At 33.6% G+C, this 23,262-nt stretch overlaps 1 protein-coding gene across 22 annotated transcripts in view; it reads right to left on the reverse strand.

Annotated features, from left to right (window-relative positions):
• LRRFIP2 (LRR binding FLII interacting protein 2) overlaps positions 1-23,262 on the reverse strand; it is a 51,508-nt gene that overhangs the window by 3,840 nt on the left and 24,406 nt on the right. For 3 of the 22 annotated variants that reach the window (XM_079301941.1, XM_079301946.1, XM_079301930.1), the window contains 13 exons: positions 22,104-22,178; positions 21,306-21,353; positions 19,630-19,683; positions 16,986-17,093; positions 14,564-14,608; positions 14,089-14,202; positions 13,597-13,668; positions 8,278-8,448; positions 7,893-7,985; positions 5,806-5,898; positions 2,404-2,505; positions 2,020-2,152; positions 737-786 (listed from right to left, as the gene is read on the reverse strand). In XM_079301941.1, the coding sequence (XP_079158067.1) occupies positions 737-786; positions 2,020-2,152; positions 2,404-2,505; positions 5,806-5,898; positions 7,893-7,985; positions 8,278-8,448; positions 13,597-13,668; positions 14,089-14,202; positions 14,564-14,608; positions 16,986-17,093; positions 19,630-19,683; positions 21,306-21,353; positions 22,104-22,178 (1,158 nt within the window). The remainder of the gene's footprint in view (positions 1-736; positions 787-2,019; positions 2,153-2,403; positions 2,506-5,805; positions 5,899-7,892; positions 7,986-8,277; positions 8,449-13,596; positions 13,669-14,088; positions 14,203-14,563; positions 14,609-16,985; positions 17,094-19,629; positions 19,684-21,305; positions 21,354-22,103; positions 22,179-23,262) is intronic. The other 19 variants (XM_079301944.1, XM_079301947.1, XM_079301942.1 and 16 more) reach the window with 15 other exon arrangements.

Genomic DNA, 23,262 nt, shown 5'->3' on the forward strand with positions numbered 1-23,262 from the left:
GTAACTGTCTTTCAGTTTTTCCAGTAGTCAGGGAACATAGATTTCTCAGCTATGTGCCCCATGTACAGACATTATGAAAGAAGTAGGAGCTACTTTTTGGACATTCTTATAAAAATATTGTTATACAGATAAGCAGTATGTGAGTTAAATTGCAAAATCCCCATTCATTATTCAAATCAAATATATGATAGTAATTTTTAAATTATACAGTGATAAATATGTGCATACATATTTATATATAATTAATACCATAATTTATTAGCATTTCAAACAAGTATCTGCACTAGAATTAAACTTCATTCACAGCAAACCCAAATGTTGACAACAATGGTTTAAATCTGCTATGTCTTCAACTAAAAGGGCAAAAACTGTACTATTCTTAATAATTGCTCAGTATTTTTGAGTCCTTTCTCCTCAAAACAGCTATATTTGAACACAATTAAATAATATTAATTTTCTCTCTGAGTTACCAAAATGACCAGTGAAATAGTATCACTCAGCAGTTTTGAAGAAAATGCCACTTAAGCATATGAGAGTGTAATTTTACTGACTTGAATATTTCTGCATTAGACAAAATAAAAGAAAGAACTTCAGGGATGTGCACTAAAAGTAAACTCAGGAACAAATTACATTTCAGCTAACACCCCTGTGCTTAACATTTGTTTATTACTTATATATAAATAGTCTACAAAATGATACACAAAGGTCTAGGTCTGAAATTAATAACTTATTTTACCTGGGACAGTAATTCTTCCTTTTCTCCAGCCAGTTTTCGTAGCCTGATATCTAAAACCAAAGAACCCAATTAAAAATCAGAAAAATCTGTAACTAAGAATATGTTTTTCATAACTTTTTGTTCCATTCTAAATGAAATGCTCATTAAAGCTAATAGCACTGGGATCACAAAACTTTGATATCTCACTAATAACACAACAACCTTCAGTTAATAGCAGAAAAAATACTTCATTCACACTGTTTATTAGTGTAACAAAATTCTAAAAGCAAGACCTCAGAGTTTAGTAAATCTTTATAGCAAAATAACAACTGACAATTTTTTCAAATACTAAAACAATTTTGTCCCAACATCTAGAACAGCCATTTCCAATAAAAGTTTCTTCTGATTGTGTATTCTTTTCCCTGTCTTATTTGAAGGTTGTTGTCTCTTCAGAGAAGCCACTAAGTTTCCCCATGTTTAGAAAGTTTGCAAAAAGTGTTCTCAAATGACATGGACCCACAGGAATACAGCAATATCTCTACTCAGTCAGAAGATCAGTAGTGGCTAAAAAACAGTCTATCAAACACCACTGTGCTAATACTAGAGCAGCTCCCTTAGAAATTGTAACTTTGACAGAAATTAAGAATAATGACATTTGTATTTCCCGTGAGGGAGCCATAGCAGAAATATATATCAAGTCTAATTTCCGTCAATACAAAAGTATGTAACTATTATATATTATATACAAGTACAAATCAATTATATAGAGATTTTTTCCTGCATGTTTAATAGAGTTTTACTGTGGATTGACCTCGCATACAATAACTTGATCAACCTAAGGATAAAAGCAAGTTAAACTAACTTAACCCTGAAACCCCCCAATTAGTGTCTCTGTCGTCCCTGTAATTTTTTAAAACTTCTATTTCTAATTAATGCAATGAAAGACTGCACTTGATGTTCTTTCATTAATTACATATAATTCTAAATAATTATTTTCATGAAACATAATTGAAAATTTTTAAGCAATATGTTTTCCATCAGTATTAATACAGGAACTGGACCAAGAGAACTAGTCAATTTCAAACACCTAAGCACATATTATTTTTTTATTACTCAAAAGATACATCTCTCTTTTTTACTCAGAACAAGCAAAAAATTAAAATCAATCCTGGAAGCTGTGAAAGCATATATTCCAGAAGCATCACAGGTGTTTGCATCTGCAACTGTAAGTCACACCCACTGTGAATGAGAAGAAGGAAACAAAGCCCTCAAAAACTCTTTAAAGTATGCTAGGATATTTTTACCTAGTGGTCCTTCTCCTGCAGATTCCAAGACCTGAGCAGCTTCTTGTGATACAACTGTTATTGTACCAACCACTGATTCATGGTTTACATCACCATTTGGTGTGCCATCCGGAATTATAACTAATCCATGTTTCTGAAAATGCAAAACAAAGAATAAACCAGTCATACAATAGAAGTGCTAAAATACAAATCAACAGGTAAGTTTTTAAAGAGCTTTTCAAGTTCATTGAAACAGTTGCAATGATATGAACCATTTATCCTACCCTAAGGTCAGGTTTTCAGACTGCATAAGAATAGCAACCATTCTTCCTCTACTTTACTGACCTTGATTTCATGCCCCATTCCTGGATTTCTGTTACTGTAAAGTAACTACTACCAACATACCTGTCCTCTCTTCATTGTTTCCTTCAGGTCAGCCAACTCCTCTCTGAGCTCATCTCGCTCATTCTTAATGCAGTCAAAGTAATCTTTCTGTCTTTCTAGGGCCTGGGCTCAGGCAGATAGCAAGAAAAAGAATGGCACAGAGAAAAAGCATATGACAGACAGCAGAAAGATTTTCTACAAGTAAATACAAAGATTTCAATACAAGTAAAGAAATTAAAAACGCTTTTTAAATAGGTAGTAACATAAATCTCTGATAACTGCCTTCTACAAGCTCCATATCTAACTTTATGTTGCATTTGTCATGACTTCTTTTTCAAGTCTTAGACAAGTCTTAGATTTTTTGAGATATTTTTACTGAGTGAATTCTATGTTTTGGTAAATTTTGATAAACTAAATTGAGTACCCAAAGAGTGCTTTATGCAGGCACTCTGCAGCAAAAAAGAATTTGCTGAAAGACAAATGGCAAAGATCCTAAAACATTATATCTATTGAACTAATTTCTCTGCCTTTTATAAGGTACAGAAGTAGAAATCATGCATCATAGAAGACCTTGAAATTATCCACTCACAAATACTAGTTTATTTACTAGTTGCTTAAGGGTTAAAATGCCATTTACTAAACCCAAAGCAATCAGTTTGAGAGGTGAAAAAAAAGTAGCAAAGACTAGTAGCAGTATTTTTGCCCAAAAAAAAATGGCAGCTAGAAATGCAATATAGGTGTAGATAGGTTTGTCTACCTGTGCTGGAGAGATTACCTTGAATCAGACTTGACTGGGCAGCATTCAATACTGTATGCATTAAAAGTAATCCTCACCACACAACAATTACAAAAGCATACACACATTTTTGACAAGAAAAATATTCCAACTAAACCCTATGCTATGCATGAATGTGTAGGAATGGACTGATACCAAGAAAGAAATTAAGGTGTATACATTTGTACTGTGCTTGCCCCACATAACTGCAGTATAGAATCTGTATACTAGAGCAATATTTTAAAGCATTATAAAATTTCAACAGAAAATTTTGACAAGTGCTGTTGCACTTAATTCACTAGTACATAAATGTAACATTTAAAATAAAGGCAATTCAAAGTGTGAAAACATTAGCTGATGTCTTAATTTAAAAATTGGTAAGATGTCCTTTTATTTCCTAGCACACACTAGATCTCTAACTACATTATAAATAGCATGAAGAACCTTAATCATTAAATAATTCTGTGCTCTACTTAAAAGACACATACATCTTTTTCATTTCTGAATAAAAGTGGTGGAGATGGAAGGGGAAGTAAGCTCACCACTTGAGAGAATGGACACAGCAGCCCAGAATCACAGACACAGATTGTGTGTACTTACAGTGTCCTGTTACAATGCTGACCTTCCCCAAACATATTTTCTATCCTCACCCCTTAATAACAAAAGTGTTGGAAATCAGAAAATTTGATTGGGAAGGAAGTGAAACTGATACAACTATGCATTTCGACCTATGTAGGTCTAAGTAGTCATTATTCAAAACTAGTAAAAATCCTACTATTTGTATGCTCAGGATTTAATTTAATACGACATGGATTTTGCACAAAATCTACCTCTGCAATTCTTCTATTGGGGCAGGAAACAGAAATCAAGACAACAAAGTTTGGCAGACAGGTTTTGCCACACTGATATGAGTAAAATCTAATTATATGCCAGAATGCAGAGACATTTGGAGTCCTATTTTCTAAATACTCCAAAAGCCTTCATGACATTTATACCAAACTCAGAGTTGCTATTACTGATGGAAAATTTGAAGCAACTAAACTGTAGAATAACTGTATCTCAGAAATATAACTCAAAATTGTAACACGGTGTCCTCAAACTGATCTAATTTAAGATCAAATACAACCACAAATTTCAAGCACTGTAGAAACAGGACATCATAAGAAGGCAGGTGCAAAACAAACTTGTGCTATTTTTGTTCTGTTTTCCTCCCTCTCTTTTCCTGAAAGAGCTAAAAAGTCTTGTGTACATTGTAAAATTAGGTTACAAATTTAGTTATAAACTACATTGAGAAGCTTTGCAGAGACTTCTAAAGCTGGAACAGTAAAAATCAGCAAAGCTGCTCAGCAGGAGGGAGAATGGCTCAAGAGCTGTGAGCTAAGAAAAGTGTGTACATATTTATAGATATGGGAAAGAAAAGAGCAGAATTTTTACATTTTCTTATCTAAGAGAGTTCAATTCTGAGAGTTAAAAAAAAAAAAACCTAACTAGAAAAATAACCAGTTATGGTGTTTACAAGAACACAAACTGGCAGGGCAATTTTGGCTAAAAGAAAACATATCCATCTTTCTTGTCATTCTGGCTGCATTTGAATATGGGATATGCTTGCACTAACTCTGGCAATGTATTTGAAAGAGCACAAAAATATTGCACAAATTGAGACAGTCTGATATACAAATGTGAGAAATAAGTATGGAAAGAATACGGCAAATTAAAGATAAAAAGCTTTCAGAAGAATGTCCAGAAAACTTTAGAATGTTGAATTTTTTTTATGATGGAAGAGAAAGATTGGAGCATGGAAAAAAAATGTAAGACAGCATAGGTTTTGAATGGGGCACCATCAGTTAAAAGGCAATTTTTCAAGGTGACTTGAACTCCAGCAAATAAAGCAATTTTGAAAGAAATCTGCATATATTGAAATATGATGTAAAATTCAGCTGGAAAGAAATTACCCCTGAGCTGTTAAGAGGCAGACAATTCCTTTTTAAAGGCTTTCCAATTAACTCCCCATTGCCACCAGGCAATCTACTTGTGTCCCAGAACAGCCACAAGTTCAGAGCTTAGTAATCACTGATTGTCAGGCTGACTCAGTTCTTCTGCCCAGAAGCAAAGCTGACAAACCCTGCCTGCCCTACATCAGCTGCACAGTATCAGCACACTTCTTCCTTCCTATACAGGAACCTTATGGATGCTCCTCAAAAGGTCACCTACACCCACTGTTTAAATTACGACTCTCAATACCCAAAGTATTTCATGTGTCATATCACAAAACCAGCTTGGTCCAGTGCTGCATCCAAGCTAGCCAATCCTGCAAGGATCAGGAGTGTAATAAAGGGATGCACAAGTTGGTTGCAAAGTCAATTCAAAACCTTTTTTTGTGCCACTAGGCATGCCATCAAAAATTTTGCAAAAAACTGAAAAACTGTATGTGTAGAAGTTCATGATACAGATTTAATTAGTACTACTTATCATCATGCAAGTAAAGATAGTGTGGCTCATTTTCTGAAGAAGAGAAAGACTGCAAAACATTTTATTCATTTGAGGGTGGCCTTAATTTCTCTGAAGTACACAGCATTCCTTGGGGTGTAGAGGGCATCCATCTACTTCTAAATTAAAAAAATACCTTTCCTCCCATATTTGATTCATACCCCTATTTTTTTATCTTTCCAATTAATTGTCTCCTGGAGATCAAACACTTCTTTGGTTATGAAGTCTAGATTCTCCTGCATACGTTGATTCGCCTGTGGTAAATAGGATGAGGGAAGAATAAAAGAGGAAAGAGAAGTAAGGAAATGGAAAAAAAAAATCCCAAACATTAAAAAAGATAAAGGAAACAAAGTAATAAAAGTCAACCAAAGAGTTTATGAGCATGAAGTTATAGAAACAGTGTTCAGTTCAATGCAATATATTTTTCATTAATTCAGGCAAGAGAATGATATTTAATTCTATTCAATCAATGCTGTTGGAAAACTTATTGCAGCTAGAATTACTTTTCTTCAGTGACTATTCTTACCACAGTCTGTGGACAGAAAAAACTACTCTGCTGTACTTTCCAGATATCTTTAAGTCTCCTCTGGAAGTGAATATTAATGTTAGCAATTAGTTTTATTAATTTTTCACAAAATAAAATAATCTTCTTGAAACTATAAAGAAGGGAATTTGAATGAAAGAAACATCCAGGAAGCAAAAGGCAACTGCTGACTGCCTTCTGATACTATATGGCTACATATCAAGAGTAGTCCTACTTTTTTAGCTATCGGTGCATTTCGCTGCTCACCCTGCAAACATAAATGCTTAACTATGAAGATGACATAAGAATTTTAAGGGCTAAAGACAACTTTTTCCCTTTTAAGGGGTGAACGTCATTTTACATTCGAGAACATAAGACAATGCAAAAAGCTATATGGCTTACAGCTAGATTTCCTGTTAGTGTTAATAGACGGGGGAAAGACACAAGTAAGTGGTAAACATGAGATAAATACTCAAAGGGACTGGATGTATTTGTGACTATTTGACACATGCTACATTCTACCAAAGCAAACACTCCAGACAAATCTACTGTATATTCTTGGTTCATACACATAAACCCCACCGAAACCCCAAACAAGAACATGCAAAGTTGTTCTTTAATTCTTAGTGAAGTCAAAGCAACAGAGCAAGCAACAGAGCCACAACAATTTTTTAGGGTTTCTTGCTTGTCAGCATTTATCTAACTCAAAATGATGATACTTAGGATAATCTTAATACTTTTCTTCTGCTAGTCAGTTATATCAACTCCAGTTCACAAAGCATAATATTTCCAAAACAGAACTGGAACTTTTCAGAAACTATTTGGAGTTACAATACCACCCCCTAGAGAATATAGTGTAGAATACAAGAATATAGTGAAGAAATAAAGGATCAGCGAACTATTACACAGCTTTTAAAAATGGCAGTGGAGACTTTGGCCTATACATTAAAGATAATCAATTTTTACTGCAATGAAGAGATAGTGGGAAAATTATGTAATAATTCAACTGCAATTCCCAACTAAAATTATTGGGAAATGGATACCCACATACTGTTGACAATATACATATATATACATATATATATTTTTCTTTGTGGACCATTTCGAAGACTGATAATAGCTCTGGGATTTCAGGGTAGGTACGTTTGTTCCCAGAAACAAAAGGGAAAAGTGGAAAAAGAACAGAGTGAGAGGGGAAAAGTACACACTGTATACATAGCAATATGGTTGTGACCCAAGAGCATGCTGACTAGTGTTTCTGTGTATTATGCTTGAGTGATATGCAAACAAATATTCAGTATGGAAAATTTCAATTGTTGATAATTTACAAAAATCTGAAATAAGTGAAATGGAAACTTTTGGGAAAGGCAAAGAATAACATCCAGTATTGCCCATGCATCACAACTTTTAGCTATGGAAAATTATTTTGGCCACACAAATATTAGTTCCGCCATCACAGCAAAGACTCAAGGAACATTAATGATAAAACCACAATTCTCACAAGAATTAAAGGTTTTGTAAGATGTAATACATTTGAAAACCTTGCAGGGACATTCTCAGCTTTATAAATTTAGGAGGATCAGTAGCTTAAGTTTTACCCACTGAAACAAGATAAATTATTTCTTAAAAATTCAAGATAGTACTTAATCTTGCTTTACGTATCCCGTTCAAATCTTACACCACATTTACTTGCATGGGTTCTATCATACAATCATAGGAGCATACCTCTATCAATTCATCTCTCTGTCGAAGGCCCTCTTTAAGTTCATCCAGCTTATGCTGCAGAACACTGCAGGTGTGTTTCTGTCTTTCCAATTCCTGTATTAAATAAATCAATTATTTGAGTTATGTAAGAAATTATTGCAATTGCAAGGATTTCAGAAATTATACCTACCAAGCAGTTAAAAAAACCCACTGAATCACTGAAGTGGTCAAAATAAGTTATCCAGATACTTACTACACAGAAGATTTTATTAAATAAAACTGTAGAGAGAAAAAATGCCATAAAGACTTAAGCTCAATACTAACAAATAAAGCTACTCAGAATGTTTTCAACTGTTCTTACTACGTAGTCCAGATTTCTGTACTTTATAATTAGGAAAAAAAATACCTTTGACTTCTCTTCATTCTCCCTATAGAACTCTGCTATCTGTTCTTCTTTCTCCTCAATAACGTCCTTTAAAGTATCCACTTGGTAAATCAAGTTGTTTTTCTCATTGTCTAGTTGAGCATTGGAAACCATAGCTTTCTTGTACTTCTCTTCAACTTCAGCTAGTGAATCCTACAGACAGCAGAAAAGTTTGCATTAGTCAAACTTTTTGATGCATTGATATGTTAAAATACCACCATAATGTGAAGTTATGAGATGTTAGGCATTAAAATTATGCAACCATTTTTGTTTCTGAAATATATTCTTTAGAGATACCAAGTAGCAGTTTAGTTCCATTTTTCAACTTAGGTCATACACAACAATGAGAAGTCATCATTACAAAAGCATGAAAAATATAAGATAATATTCCACTTGCATTTTCTACTCTGCCACATTCACAGCAACTCACAGGGTCACAGTAGTGACATCACAGTTTCACATTCTAGTTAATACCACGAATCAAGTAGTAATATCACTATTCTCAAGGCATGCATGAGAACACAGCTCAGATTGAGGCAACAAAGTCTAACAGAGAGAATGTGGACAATTAAATCAGGAAAAGAGATCACAAAAATAACTCCAAGAGTAGCTTTACCTTAATGCTCATTATTTAAGTAGTGTCCTATGACCTTAGATTCAAAATTTTAAGACAGCCACATTATTCCAGAAACAAGGATTCACTATTTAAGCATATTTTGTCTTTGGTTCATTTACTACTTTTTTTTTTAAAGCACGTAAAGATTCACACGCTTGGTTCTCTACCTAAAGATGTATGCCTTACTATATAGTCTCTTAGCCAAATTTCCCCCATCTACCATTTTATCCTGGTTTTAATTATATTTGGGATTTTTTTCTAAGCTGTCAACCATTTAAATACTTAGAACAACTATCACTCCAGGCACTTTCAGGCATGCCATTATTTCAATATGCATTATACAGGGGTTGGGACTATATAATCTTTAAGTCCATTCCAATCCCTTAACATTTTTTAAATTTGTTTTCAGAGTGTTAATTTTAGAATGGAAAAAACTATTACACCAATCCCTGGACAAAGTAGATACATGCCCTACTGCAAATCTCCTTGTACTTCATGTAATCTGTTTCTTGAAGGCATAAGTAGCATTATCTTCATTTTTAATTATTTGTATTATGACAGTAGAAGCACTAGCACAAGAAGGGCATGAAGCTTGAGGTTCCAGAAAACAGAACACTAAAACTAATGTATTAAGAGAGAAAGTGGCAACAATCTAAGTTTTCTAAGAAAATACTGAAGACTGCTATCTGTTAAAAAGTAAAATTATGTGATCATTTTTGTTTTGGAATTATTAGTCATGTCTTCTCTTTAGAAACAGCAAATCACAGTTCAATATTCTGCTATAAGAAAGTAAAAAAAATTTTTATCCCCAAACACTATTCTATGTGGTAAATCTCTAGTTTGGGAAACTTGTCCTTAGAGTGTGTATTTTACCTTTTATAATTTTATCATAATCACATGTATATACATTTATATTCCATTCACTGAATTCTGGAATTTTCTGCTAGAGAAATACAGTTTTTTGAAACCCCAGAAAAAATAATTACAGATCAGAAGAGATAAAACAGTGAAAGTTGCGAAAATATAAGACAAGTACCATTATCATCTAGGAAGTAGGAGCAAAGAGCAATGACTCAGAATAAGAAAAAAGAAAAAAAATGTAAGTGCATGCAAGTAATTCTGAAGATTAAAATTCTGAAGAGAAAACATTTCTTTTTGTGATGGTGTAAATTGACAAATCTTGTAAAGATGGACAAAATAAAATCCTAGAGACAGCAAACCTAAGACTTTGAAAGAATAATTCAGTTGAGTGCAAAAAAAGGAAAATATTATTATTATAATGAATGCTACAGTAATTTCACAGGAAGGAATGAAATTTAACCCAAAAAAATGCAACTAGGGAAAAAGTCCAATTTGATTATTTCTCTGAATGTGGTGACTGGGGTCACGTAGTAATTTAGTTCAGCAGAGATCTCTGAATGCCATCTGGTCCAATCTCCTAATTAAAGAGGAACAACAAAGATTAGGCTGCTCACAGCTCGTCTCCATTTTAAGTATCTCCAGATATCTAGACTACAGATGGTCAAACTTGCTGGATGACCTGCACCAGTGTTTGCTTTCCTTGTGAAAACTCTTTTTTTCTTGAGTTCTAATTGGAATTTCTGCTCTTACAACTCAACTTTTGTCTATATTTTAGTTGCATATTTCCCTTGCAAAGAAGTCTGCCCTCTATTCTCCACTGCCTCCTATCAGACACACTGAAAACAGCAACAATATTGCCAACCAATACTCCTAGACTTATCAAAGTCCATTGTCTCAGCCTCTTTCTCTATGCCAGGTGTTCCAGGACTCCAGCCTTAAAAGACAAGACTGACTGGGGCTTAAAACACTGTATTAGAATGTCATTAATGGAAAAAAAATTATGGCAAGGGAGGGTGAATCTACAGTTACAGAAGAGGAATAGATTGATTTTGATACTAAAGAGTGAAAATTGCTTCTGAGAGAGAAGCTAAGTTATGTCTAAGTCTCTATGGGGTTAAACATTGCAAAGACTTCTTTGCAACTGTCTTTTTTCAAGGATTACACATGTTCCCCATAATTCAAGAATTCCATGCAATTTCACAAAGGCTTCCAGTTTGATTTGAAATAATTTCTGAGCGCTTGAAAGAGCCTGTAGGATTTTTAAGGATGAAGCAGTGGGAATAGAATGAAATGAAAACACATGAGGCTCTGCATATAACCTAACGCTATGAAGAAATACCACCCACAACTTCATCAGTAAAGTGCTCCAAAAATTAGCTTGCTCGGCTAGAACAAGATGATTCAAGGCAACAGACATTAAGAGAGTGCACTGCTAACAGCATCAAAAATTTTTGAGGAAAGAAACAGAATTCCTTTTCAGATTATGCAAAGAAATGTATAAGTAAGCAACAAAACTTAATCAAAATAAGACAGTAAAAGATTTGAAGACCTAATGAAGCCAGATCAAGTCATATTAGAGTTTATTCTGCTGGCACCCAGATAGTCAGGTAAAACCCACACTTTTAGCAGCATAAGGGCAACCAGAAAGTTCAGAAGGTAGTGTGACTACAAACCCCCATTAATCCACCACTGGGAAAAACCCAACCAACCAACCAAAAATCCCAATATTTAAACATAGTGTAAATGAAGGTATCCTGCTAACTCTTCTGTAACATACACAAGACAAATTTGATCAAGTACAAGCTGAGATAGAGGCAGTGTCTTTCTAATTAAAAAAAAAAAAAAGATTCCCAAAAGAATCTCTATGGAATGTGAACTAAGGAACATATTATTCAGTATTAGCAGTAACATAAAATGCAGTTCAATTCGGAAGCTGAGCATAGATTAAAATCTTTCTACTGCACAATGTGCTCTTTAGTAACTGTAATGGATTACAATAAATAATATCCATTAGACATGAGTCAGAATAGTAATCATGAGATGCTGGCAAACACATAGAGATGTAAGAGCTAGATCCAATCTGAAAATATGAAGCAGTCGCACATTACATTCAATCTACACTACACTCAACTCATCCAGTCTCATGTCTATGTCTAATGATCTTGTAATCTACTACTCTTTGAAGTCCTTTTAATATTCATAGAGCAATATAACTACACCAAAATGTACTTCATCTGAACATCCTCCTATCAGGTTTAAAGGTATCTTTAAAGGTAAAGTTATCCTTCAAAAAGGACATAATTTTTGCTACACTAAACAGCTCATACTACATTTTTCCCCTTACTATATCATCTAATATATAGTTAAATTGAAGAAATTCAAGGAAGTTGATAAATACATCACTGTTACATGTTCTAACACAAGAAGCATTCATCTAGTTCAGTCTCTATATTGATATAAAACATATGAAAAGTTCTCTTTACTTTTACATGAAACCATTAATAATTTGACAATAGAAAAGTGAATAGAACAAATATCCTGGAAAAGATTTGTAAACCCCATAATTTGTTGTATTCTGTTTCAATACAAAACAGTGAAAAGTAAGATTATTTTAAATTTACTGCACTGTTAATTGTGTGAAAATGTAAAAAAGAAAGGCATATATACTAGCTTAAACAAGTCAAAATGCAGACAAATCTCCTGTGGAAGAGTGCACCTAGTGCAGTTGTTAGTTCAGTGTGCTGCTGCAGTGCAAACAGCAGACTGCACCCTCGGTAGGGAGAAATGGCTGGAGACTCCAGCAAGAGCAGTGATCTGGCACTGACCCTTTGCACAACAAGGGGTACAGGGACCTGTGGCAGAAGCCAGGTAAGTGCCACTCAGAGACAGGACTAGAGCCAATGGCTCAGCAGAAAACCCCAGACCCCCAGTGTGTAGGGACTGTGGATACAAAAGCCCGTGGATTGCCTGGCAGCAATTGATCTGAAGCCAGTTTTGTGTGACTCTGCCATGATTAAAGTACTTAGAGAAACCAGATCTTCGAGACTGTTACGGAAACCTGTGGCCAAGCCCACAATGAAACTGACAGTGTGAGAATGGAGAGTGCAGCATCCATTGACTCACTTGGTGACTCACTGGGGGGTTTTGCTCCCCGCAGTGGAAGTCTGGGGTGGTGGGAATGTAACTACCACAGTGGATGCTGGATTGCCAGACAGGAAAGTTTCCTTAGCACTCATTAGCCTAATGCTGAAAAAACCAACCTGTGATGTAGAGAAAATAATGGGAATATAAACCAGCATAAGTAATTTTTTTTAATGGCAAAGAATTAGAGCAAAATTAATTTTCTCCTGCAAGCAATAAAACTGCCCAAATTAATTGCAGTACATCTTTCAAAAGTATTATTTTGGTTTTGCTTCGTAATATGAACTATTTGCTGAAATTTGGAAGACTAATTCTTAAGTTCTTTGTCATAATTATCTCTCATTTCTTTGCTTCCCTTTTGATATCTCACAATTATTTTGTATATCCGTTTATTTGCTAACAAGCCTCTAAAAATATAAACTGATTACCTCGTTATCTTATCAAAAAACATCTATATATATAAAAACATCGAAGTTTAATACTCTTCTAATGGTAACCAAATAATAAACATGCAATCTCATGTACATTTTAAGTTGATGCTCTTCATGCATTAAAAGTTAGATACATGCTTCAACAAAATTTAAAAATTGTTAGCGAAGCCACTATACGTTAGTGAAACCAGTGATAACTCCATTATGCAAAAACACCCATTCAGAATGCATGCTTGGGAATAGCCCTGATACCTTTAATTCTTTAAGTCCCTGCATGTATCTCCCCTCTACATCATGTATCTGGTCCTTAAGATCATAGATATCCTGCAGGACATAGGAATGAACCATTGCATAAGAAGTATGGGGAAATAATTTAAAGTTGAAAAAGCATTAAAAAGTTTACATGTACTTCTGTCATATCACAAACCCTGTAATAAATTATAATTAATTCACCACAACTTGTGGAAATTAAGGTTTTGTTTATAACCCCAACTCCAAGACATCTCAAATATGACAAAATTGTTTGGAATTCAACATAAATAAAGGCACATCTTAATAAGCTAAACTCTTAAACCATAATTATGAACACAAAATTACTAACATAAATTACCAAGAAAGTAAAAAAAATACTTCATGATTGAAAATCACAGCCTCATAGCATTTTCTTATTATTACAGGAGTTCTGTACTATAGAACAATCTTCCTATTTAAACTAGCTCCAAATTTTCGGAAGATGCAATTCACCCGTAATTCACTGAGGGAGGCATCAGGATCCACCAAACTGCTTGCATCTCCACTTCCTCTCCTAGATGAGCTGCCACTCAGAGGAGTTGTGCTTACTGAATTGCGAGATGAGGGCTTCAAAAAGAGAAAAACATTCTGTTAGGAATGGTTATTTCTCATATACTTAATAATTTACAGTATTTCTAAATAATATAATTTCTGCCATCCAGGATTCAAAAGAAAGCCTACAATGAGAATCTACCATATAGATTTTTTAAAAAGTAAGAAGTAAAAAAGTAAACTGAAAGAATAAATTTTTCCTTAAGAAATAAAAGCCATTAAGCATTAATTCTGGGCAATAAAAAGGTATATCTAAAAATGTCTTCGCAAGCTAACCCTGACAAAAAACACACCGAATTTATATATTTTGAACTATTTCAATACTTGCAAATTTGTGAATGAACACTCAAATAATTTTAAAATTTAAAACTCTTACCCTTGAAAATATTTCTGAATGTGATTTTTCACTCTTTTCTTCCAGCTGAAAGAGAATAGGGAACATGATTACCTTGTGTAATAAGGGACTACCAAATCAGCATCTTTTGTTCAAAGAGATGAGAAATACTTAAAAATGAAACAATTTTCAAAATTCCAGATGTTAGCACAGATCAAGATAGGAAAAACAATATTTAGCCTAAAAAAGTAGTTTTTACCTCAATTGCAAAATACATGACTGGTTGTAAAGAAAAAAGCCAGAAACTTTTCTTTAAAGATTTCAAAATGTCCTTACCAGTACTGAGCAACAAAACATATTTTACTATTTTAAATTTCAACAGAGCAATCACTACAATTGTTGGTGGCATAACAGAAGCAAAGCTTCATGCAGCTACACTTAAGGCAGTCAGTGACAGCAGTGTGAATTGCCTAGTTAATAGAAAGAAAACACATCTGTACTTTCAATCTCTTTAGTGTCACCTGTGATTACATCACAATAAAACTGGTTCAGGTAAAAGCCTGTAACTCAAGTGTACTAAGTAAAAGCAATCTACGAAATCATTTCAATTCATATTTTATGCACTGAAGACTAAGCAAAAGAATTACCACACTCCCTTCTTACTTGGGAACCTGCTATTGAAAAATTATATTGTGAGTGTCCACGTTTTCTACATCTCTGTGAATTAAAATAGGTGTGATTAAACACACATTTAATATGGTATCTCACATATATTGCTTCTCAAAGAGCACCTGTTTTTCTTTATGCTAGGGAAAAGAGTTTTGGAAGTCTACTGTAATCACAGAAGAAAAAAACACTACTTTAGAAGATTTTTTTTTCCCCTTATTGTGGTTTCTATAAAAGCAACATTGCTTCTTCATGACAAATTCACCACCTCCCATGATGTACTGAAATTACAAACTGTAAATACTTGTCACCAGCATGATGACAGAATGATGTGAAGAATCCAATTGATCAGAAGGATACTTTTAGAGTAACCTAAATAAAAAAATAAATTTTGAATCTAATAATAAATAACAATGGTAACACAAGCAACTGAGAAGGCAGCGTAACTACCAATCTCAACCTCCACATTTCTTTTAGCAGAGCATTAATTGTAGAAAGTCAGATTTATTATGGGGAAAAAAGCACTGAAGTTCAAGCTGGAGAAATAATTAGTCTGATCAGTCTCTCATGATTTGAGAATGTACAGATGATAAGTGGCATTAATTACAACTTATACATCACTGTAATAGTATTAAAATATCATCTAAATGCTAAGTCACAGAAAATGGTTGTGAGAATACTCTAGGTCTCAGTGTCCCATTCAAAACAGAACCACAGCAAACAGTCCAGGACAGCTGTGGCTTGATCTAGTGGTCTCACCAGCTCCTGAACACAGACTCTCCAGCCTTGCTGTATCCTGACAGACTGCAACAATAACATCCTAGTGGAGCTTCTTGGAGTGTCTCAACTCCTAAACTGAAGCATGATGCTGTTGGCCCTTGTTGCACTGCTTGGCAAGGGAACGAAGACTTTGGCTCTCACTTAAGCAAGCATTTACATACTCTTGATGACCACATAGCAATCCTTTTGCTAAACTAAATACACACAGTGGTCTCAGCCTCTCTGCCTACCCATTGCATGTGCTAACCCTAAATGCTATTTCAAAAGATATACCTAAGAACAGAAATTTGCCTTTTTTCTCCATGGTATTAAACACAAAAGTTTTGCCAGCAAGTAACAAGAATTTTTAGAGCTTACAGCAGGAAGAAAGAGAACATGGCTAGGTTTGGTATGAACCGTGTTCAGACTAAAGGGAGCTGCACAGGAAAACCATCACAATAATTGTCCTGCAACATGATATGTTGATTAGCACGGGATTCCGTACAAGTGTGCTTCAGTAATGGATTTTGACAAAATCTCATATGGGATGAAGGAACACTAAAATACACTAACATGGGCACAGAATACACTAACATGGGCACAGGTTCTAAGTATTTTTGTCACTAAAAGAAGTAATAATATTCAAAAAGTACATTAAACCTCCCTAGCATTATTAATTTCCATAAAGAAAAAATGTAAAATGTTTGGGTCTATGTTGTATTTCACTGATTTGGTTTATGGGATCACGGCAGGTCTTCAAGAGATGGTTAAGCTTATCTCACACACACACAAATGTGAAGTGTTACACTTGTCACATGCTTCTAGCAACAGGCAAAATCTCCTTCAAAATAAAGCAGCATGCTTTTTAAAACTTCACTCAGTGCATTTTTATGTGAAAACAAGCCCCAACCCCACAATAAACCTATTTGAAATTAAGTAATTTAGCATGCTTTTACAGTATTTACTCTTTTAGAGTATGAAAAGAAAATCCATGATTTTGCTGTATTCACTACAATGTAAACAAAAGCATTACACTCACACTATTCAAAACTTGGCCATCATCTGCATCAGAAACAACGCTTCCCCTGCGGTTGGAACGACTAAAATAGTCAGCAGTAGTTTCACTTTGATCAGAAAAATCAGAGGACTTCAAAAGATAAGGAGAAGGTGAAAGAAAACTGAAGATGACACCACTGAATGAACAAAAAGTTTATTAAAAACAAAAAAAATCCTACCTTAAATCTCTATTATTACACCAAAAACAATGAACATCTATTATTGATTCATTTTGCTCAAATGTAACGCCAAAAAAAAAAATCATACAATCAGATACCAAGGAGTTTAAGTGCTAATTTAGGGTCATACACAAAATACAAAAATTTTTAAAAGTTTGCAGATCATATAAATTGATAAATAAAAATAATTATTTTTCTCTACAAATGTTTTTTTTCAAATCAACACAAACCAAACAGTGCTAGTTATAATAATCTGAACTCGCTCTCATTCCAAAGTTTAAGATGTCTTACACTAGAAGGCAAAGTTATTGCCCAAAGATGTCAGACAGGCACCTAAAAGGGTAGGGAAAAAATGCTAGCACTACACATTTCTTACTTAAAAAGGCAAAATAGTCTAAGTGCATTACAGCAATTGCATCAGCCATGGGAATTCAAGTGAAATACTTACCTGAGAATTATGTATGTAAAACACAGTACATAATGGCAAGAGTGGGTTTATCATAAGCTTATTGACAACATTCTATTTCAAAAGGCAGAAAGTTAAAACTCAATACAATGTTCCCAGTGAAAGTGATTATAGGAGAAAAAAATGCTTATATGAACAGTTTGAAAACATATTGCCCTTATCCAATTCTCACAATTTAAAAAGTCCTTATACTTGAGGTGTGTGTAGCCTCATTCTGATTAGAAGACAGTGAGATGTCTAAAAGTTACATATATAATTAGTATACAACAGTTTACTGAATAAAACTGTTTACTGATGAACACCTGGCTCAGACTATGCTATTTTAGGACTACAGAATTTGTGTTTGTTGTTACTGCTATGTCATGTTCTATTTCTCTGAAAAATTTCCAGCTACATCTGTATTTAAAGTAGTCTTCAGTAGTTAATAGTTCTTCATAATAGTTTCATTAAACATAGCTAGGTAAGTAAATTTTGATAGATGGATGTTTGGGTAAACTTTCCCATTGCACTTGCATTTCACTAAGTATAAAGATACTGAAGAGAATTCTTCTTATTTATTATGATTACAGCAAAAGAACAAACAACTTGGGCTACAATCTATGACAATACTTCTCTTTCATTCAAAATCTACTTCTCCTTGCTCTTGAGAAGCCCATACACCTGATAAACCTTGCTGTCTCTCCTTCTATACTCCTCCTGTACTTCCATACTTTTTGTACTCCTACTATCTTGAACCAATAGGTTCATCAAAACTGATACATGTTAAGATTGAGGAGTATTGTACAGTTTCTCACAAAGTTTTCTACCTTTTCCATTTCTGATTTCCAGAGTGTACTAAGCTGACTTCAAATGCATTATCTAGAGTGAAACCAAAATACAAGTCACAGAAACAGCAGGAAATGAGTGTAAAATTATTCATAAGATTTTTTCTCATCTGCTCTTCAGGATTGTTTCATTAAACTAACACTTTGAACTCTTTTAACATTCACTAGTGTGAGTGACTGTACCTTGGCATTATTGGTATAACATATATACAGTGAGATCTGATATATACATATATATATAAAGATATTCCTATATATCTCAAAGTATATAGTTTTAAGAAATTAATCTCAGTGTCAAAACAAACAAGGAGACAAACAGTGCTTTCAAAGTGCAAGAGACTACATATGTGTGTCAATACCTGTTAGACTTTAGAACTTCATAAAGCAATAGCAAAATCACCTTTTCCTACATCCTCAAAAATTCACTTTGATATCTCTTGTAGCTAAAATGTTAGTTTCTGACAAATGTGGTCTTATTTGTTTAGTATCTATAGCACTGTGAGTACCTATAATATGTGAGAAATTTTAAAAATGACTGAACATTTCAATTTGGCCCATACTAGAACACTGATCACTTTTTCGTTTTGTGTAGCATGACAAATGATCAGCTATATCAATGAAACTTAGACAATTGTTCTGTGGCAGAAGCAAAGTAAAACTCCTTAAAATCACTTTGCAGCACAAAAAGCCAACTTTAGAATGACACTTTTAATACAGATCCAGGAACAAATTTCTCTCATTTTGGACACCAGTTACCATACAAAAGGAGCAAACTTACTGCATGATATAACCGTTTTCATTAATCCTTTTCCCCAAAAGAAAGAGTTTTATACACGTACTATAGTATGTTTCATGTGCTTGCCCCATCTATGACATAGGGTGGTAACCCCAACAATGTACTATACTTTAGCTACTAGTTGTTTATTATAAAATTAAAAAGATATTTAGAAAAACAAATTCCTTGTACAATTTACCACTTTACTGCTAAAAATTTACATCTTGCTAAAAAACACATCTGTGACAAATGAAAATTTCTTATGTGGAATAGAGAAATCAAATCTGTGTGTTGGTCAGTGAAACATTCCCAAGTGGATGTACTCATAACTGCTGATGTGTTAATATCAAAGCATTCAGCAAATCGTGCACAGGAACGCTCACCACAGGACTACTTCGGACTGAGCTTGCTCTCGAAGAGTAACTGTATTCAGATGGCTAAAGAAAAGTTATGAAGGACATTTTCACAACTTTCATAGATTTTTGTCTGCAGAAAACAAAAATAATGAAAGAAACAACCAAAGGCCTATTACACTAGGAGTGCAAGAACTATTTGAGTTACGTCATCCATCACCACAAAAAGAGGCCTGAGACAGAAGGAATGAAGTACCATGTATACCCAGTCTCAGCCATTATCAGGCCACACTCATGCACTGTAATTCCTATGCACAGTCACATACTCTCTTACCCTGTTTCTAGTTAGTAGCATACTTTTTGTGTAAAAAAAAATTTTAAGATTCTCAGCAGCATTTACTAACATCTAGTTTCATGTGTGACTAAGAATTCCCTTGAAAAACAGCCAAATAGTTTTTAAAAATCAAATCTTAACTATTTTTAACTAAAATTAAACATTTAAATTGCAATTTGGTTTTAACTGCTCTGAAGCCTGCAGAAATTTTAACACACCCTGGGTTCTGAAGCTAGGCTGTACACTCAGTGGCTTTCTTTTACACTCACCCATGCACATTATTCTGAAAGAGTTATGTTTAAAGCTGCAAAACAGAAATCTATTTATGCAGTAGATAATAAAAGCAGCTCTGAGAAATGGAATATAAAAAGAAAAAGAATTACCATTTCATGCTGCTTTGCCCCTTTCTATGAAAGAATCTCTTGCAGAAATTAGAATTACATGAATACCAGAGTTATATGCAATAGAAGTTTATGGTATTGTTCTCTCACTGAAACTTCTAATATTTTTTTTGAGAACATGCACAAAGCCAGAAAAGGGAAATCATCTGGTTTTAATCCAAGTGCAAAGGAATATCTCACTAACTAATTAAAAATACTACATAATATTTGATGATTTTTCACATAGGTTTAGCACATCTCTAAATGGCAGTATAAGATGAATTTTAACTACTATAGCAGCAAAAAGCATAAATTTTCAGATGCTCATGCCACTTTTTAAAGATAATTTTTTGTAGAGCTATCTTTGCCATTCTTATGGCACTACTAGCTACTCTTTATTCTGTAAAGATACAGATTAGGTTTTCATGCTATTGTATTTTTTATGTCTGTTAAATTTAAATACAGTATCTTATTTAAAAGTATTCAAGGTATATTCACCACAAACTTCAGTAATCTCCCGATTTCCATTCAAATGCTTAACTTTTTAAAATATGTTTTTAGTATTATACATGCAGTTGTTGTTTAGTATGCTTGAATTAACTTGTTCTAACTCCAGTGTTCTTCAACATCATTGTTGCATTCACCAACACTATGCTTGTCTGCAAAAAGAGCAGTAAAGCAGCAACTACTAAAATACTTTAAAGAGGAAAGTTAACAATGTTAAAATTAAACCGAATGTCTCCAGAAAATTATACACAAAAAATGCAACTCTAAAATGATCCAAAAAATGCACATGTAATATTGCTAAGCCTCATGGCCATACAAAACAAATTTAAGGCAACCATGCAAACGGTGATTACAAAACAAATTCATACTTTTTATCAAAGCAGTGTTTAAAGGAGACACCTATGAAGAAAAGTGTAATTTTATATTCATATGAGGCTATCCAAATATCTAAAGATAAGTAAGATATTGTTTTGCATTGTACTAACCCTGTAATTCCCAGTTGGTGCCACTGGACCACTGTATAGAGAAGATGACTATAATGTGAAGAATAGAATAAGTCAGAAATACTTTTTCTGCATGCATTTTTTTTTAATTTATGTTCTATATTCCACAAATGTCCTAAAGTTTAAATACTAAATTTAATCTATCTATAGTAGACAAACTTCTAGAAAAGAGTGGAAGAGCCTCCAGGAAAAGTCGTTATATTTGAAATCAATTTAAACATTATTAAACCAATCTAATATTTTTGCAAGCAGATTTGTGGAAGAGAGTAGTTCTCAAACTAGTGCTCAAATAACATGTCAGCTTCCTCTACCTAGTTACTGAAATCTGGCCATGACCACAGCTGCAGGTACTGGAAGATATTACCCACCTCATGACATATCGATGTTTTATCATTTCTATTCAGATGGAAAAAAATTACTGCAATGGTGCTAAACATTTAAGTCATTTTTTGTTGTTTTTTTTTTTTTTTTTTATGACAGGAATTTAGAACATCAACTATCACAGCTGCTGGTTGTTTTCCATATGTCATAGAGAATCATGAAATGGAAGATATTTTAAACATAAAACCTCACATACCAAACAAAGTAACCTGCATGTTACACATTAATTTCATAAAACACAAACTTTGCAAGCAAAAAATACAATTGTTACCACTTTTAACTGTAATAATTGCAAGTGTCATAGAGAGATAAGTTAGTGTCATATGGCATAAGTTAAGCAAAACCACTTAGATGCATTTTATATAAATAATTAAATTAATATAGAAAGAGGAGACAGACCCGAACATGGTAGGAAGGAACTGGTTTACTATGTCCAAGGCTGCTATAATTTCTTTGATCATAGTAAATTCCACTCTGAGGGGTGAGGAAGGAAAGAAGAGAGAAAACAAAGATTGCACCTGTAGATCTTGCAAACAAAAGTTTTATCTTAACATTTCCCAAGAGTTCCCAAGCTTAGACCTTGTGCAGAATGCTGTAATGTTTTCCCTACTGTTGACCAAATCCATATAACTTTTTTAAGAAAGTAAAGAATAAAAGCCCAAAAGCTACCACATACTCTGTATTTCTAATGCCATGCTCAAACAAAACAGCAAATAATTTTGGTTGCATAATACCACGGAGAATGTAATGCAATCTACTATCACTTCATAGAAATATGAAAGAAGTCTTTTAAGTAAAGATATACAAACCTGTTGTATAAAGATACACAAAGCTGCTTTTTCTCTGAACTGAAAGAACTTTCCATTAGATTAAGTTAAAGTTTCTGTGTGGTAATGGAGAATACAAATAGATACACACTGTTTTTCCCTAAGGATGTCATCCAAATCTAATCTGTATGTCACTTCACTACAAAGTTTTGAAATAACAACTAAATACTAGAAAGTGTTTACTGTAAGACAGTTCTCTTTTCTCCCTGAAAAAACTTACATGTAACAGAAAGTGTTAGAATTATAAAGCTACTCTAGGTCTGAACGTGAGATAGTATAAACCTACATACATTTTAAAGTCAAGAATTTAAAGTCACTAGTTAGTACCATTACACCTTAGAAACAAAGTACAAAAACAGTCTTCACTCAAAGACATGCAAAGTATTAATATACAGGGACCAAATATCTTGCAGATATATCCTTAGTGTTGTCATACTAAGGCAAAAAAAAATTAAATATAGTGAAAATCACAGTGTTAAAAACGTTAAATTGCCTTTTAAAGAATGACTAAAATACAGGAAAATTACAAGAAAACATATTCCACTAATAATGAAAATTCAAACACTAAGGAATATTCATTTATCCAGCTCTGAAGTGCTTTCTGAGGCTGGATAACTTAACAAAAACTATTTTTTCCCCAATAGCATCCAAATTTATGATAGGTAAGATAATTTTGGACAACACTATGCTATGTGAAATATTTAATGAGATTTTAGTGACAGAATTTCAAA

This window comes from Erithacus rubecula (assembly GCF_903797595.1).
Source record: "Erithacus rubecula genome assembly, chromosome: 3".
Taxonomy (NCBI): Eukaryota; Metazoa; Chordata; class Aves; order Passeriformes; family Muscicapidae; genus Erithacus; species Erithacus rubecula.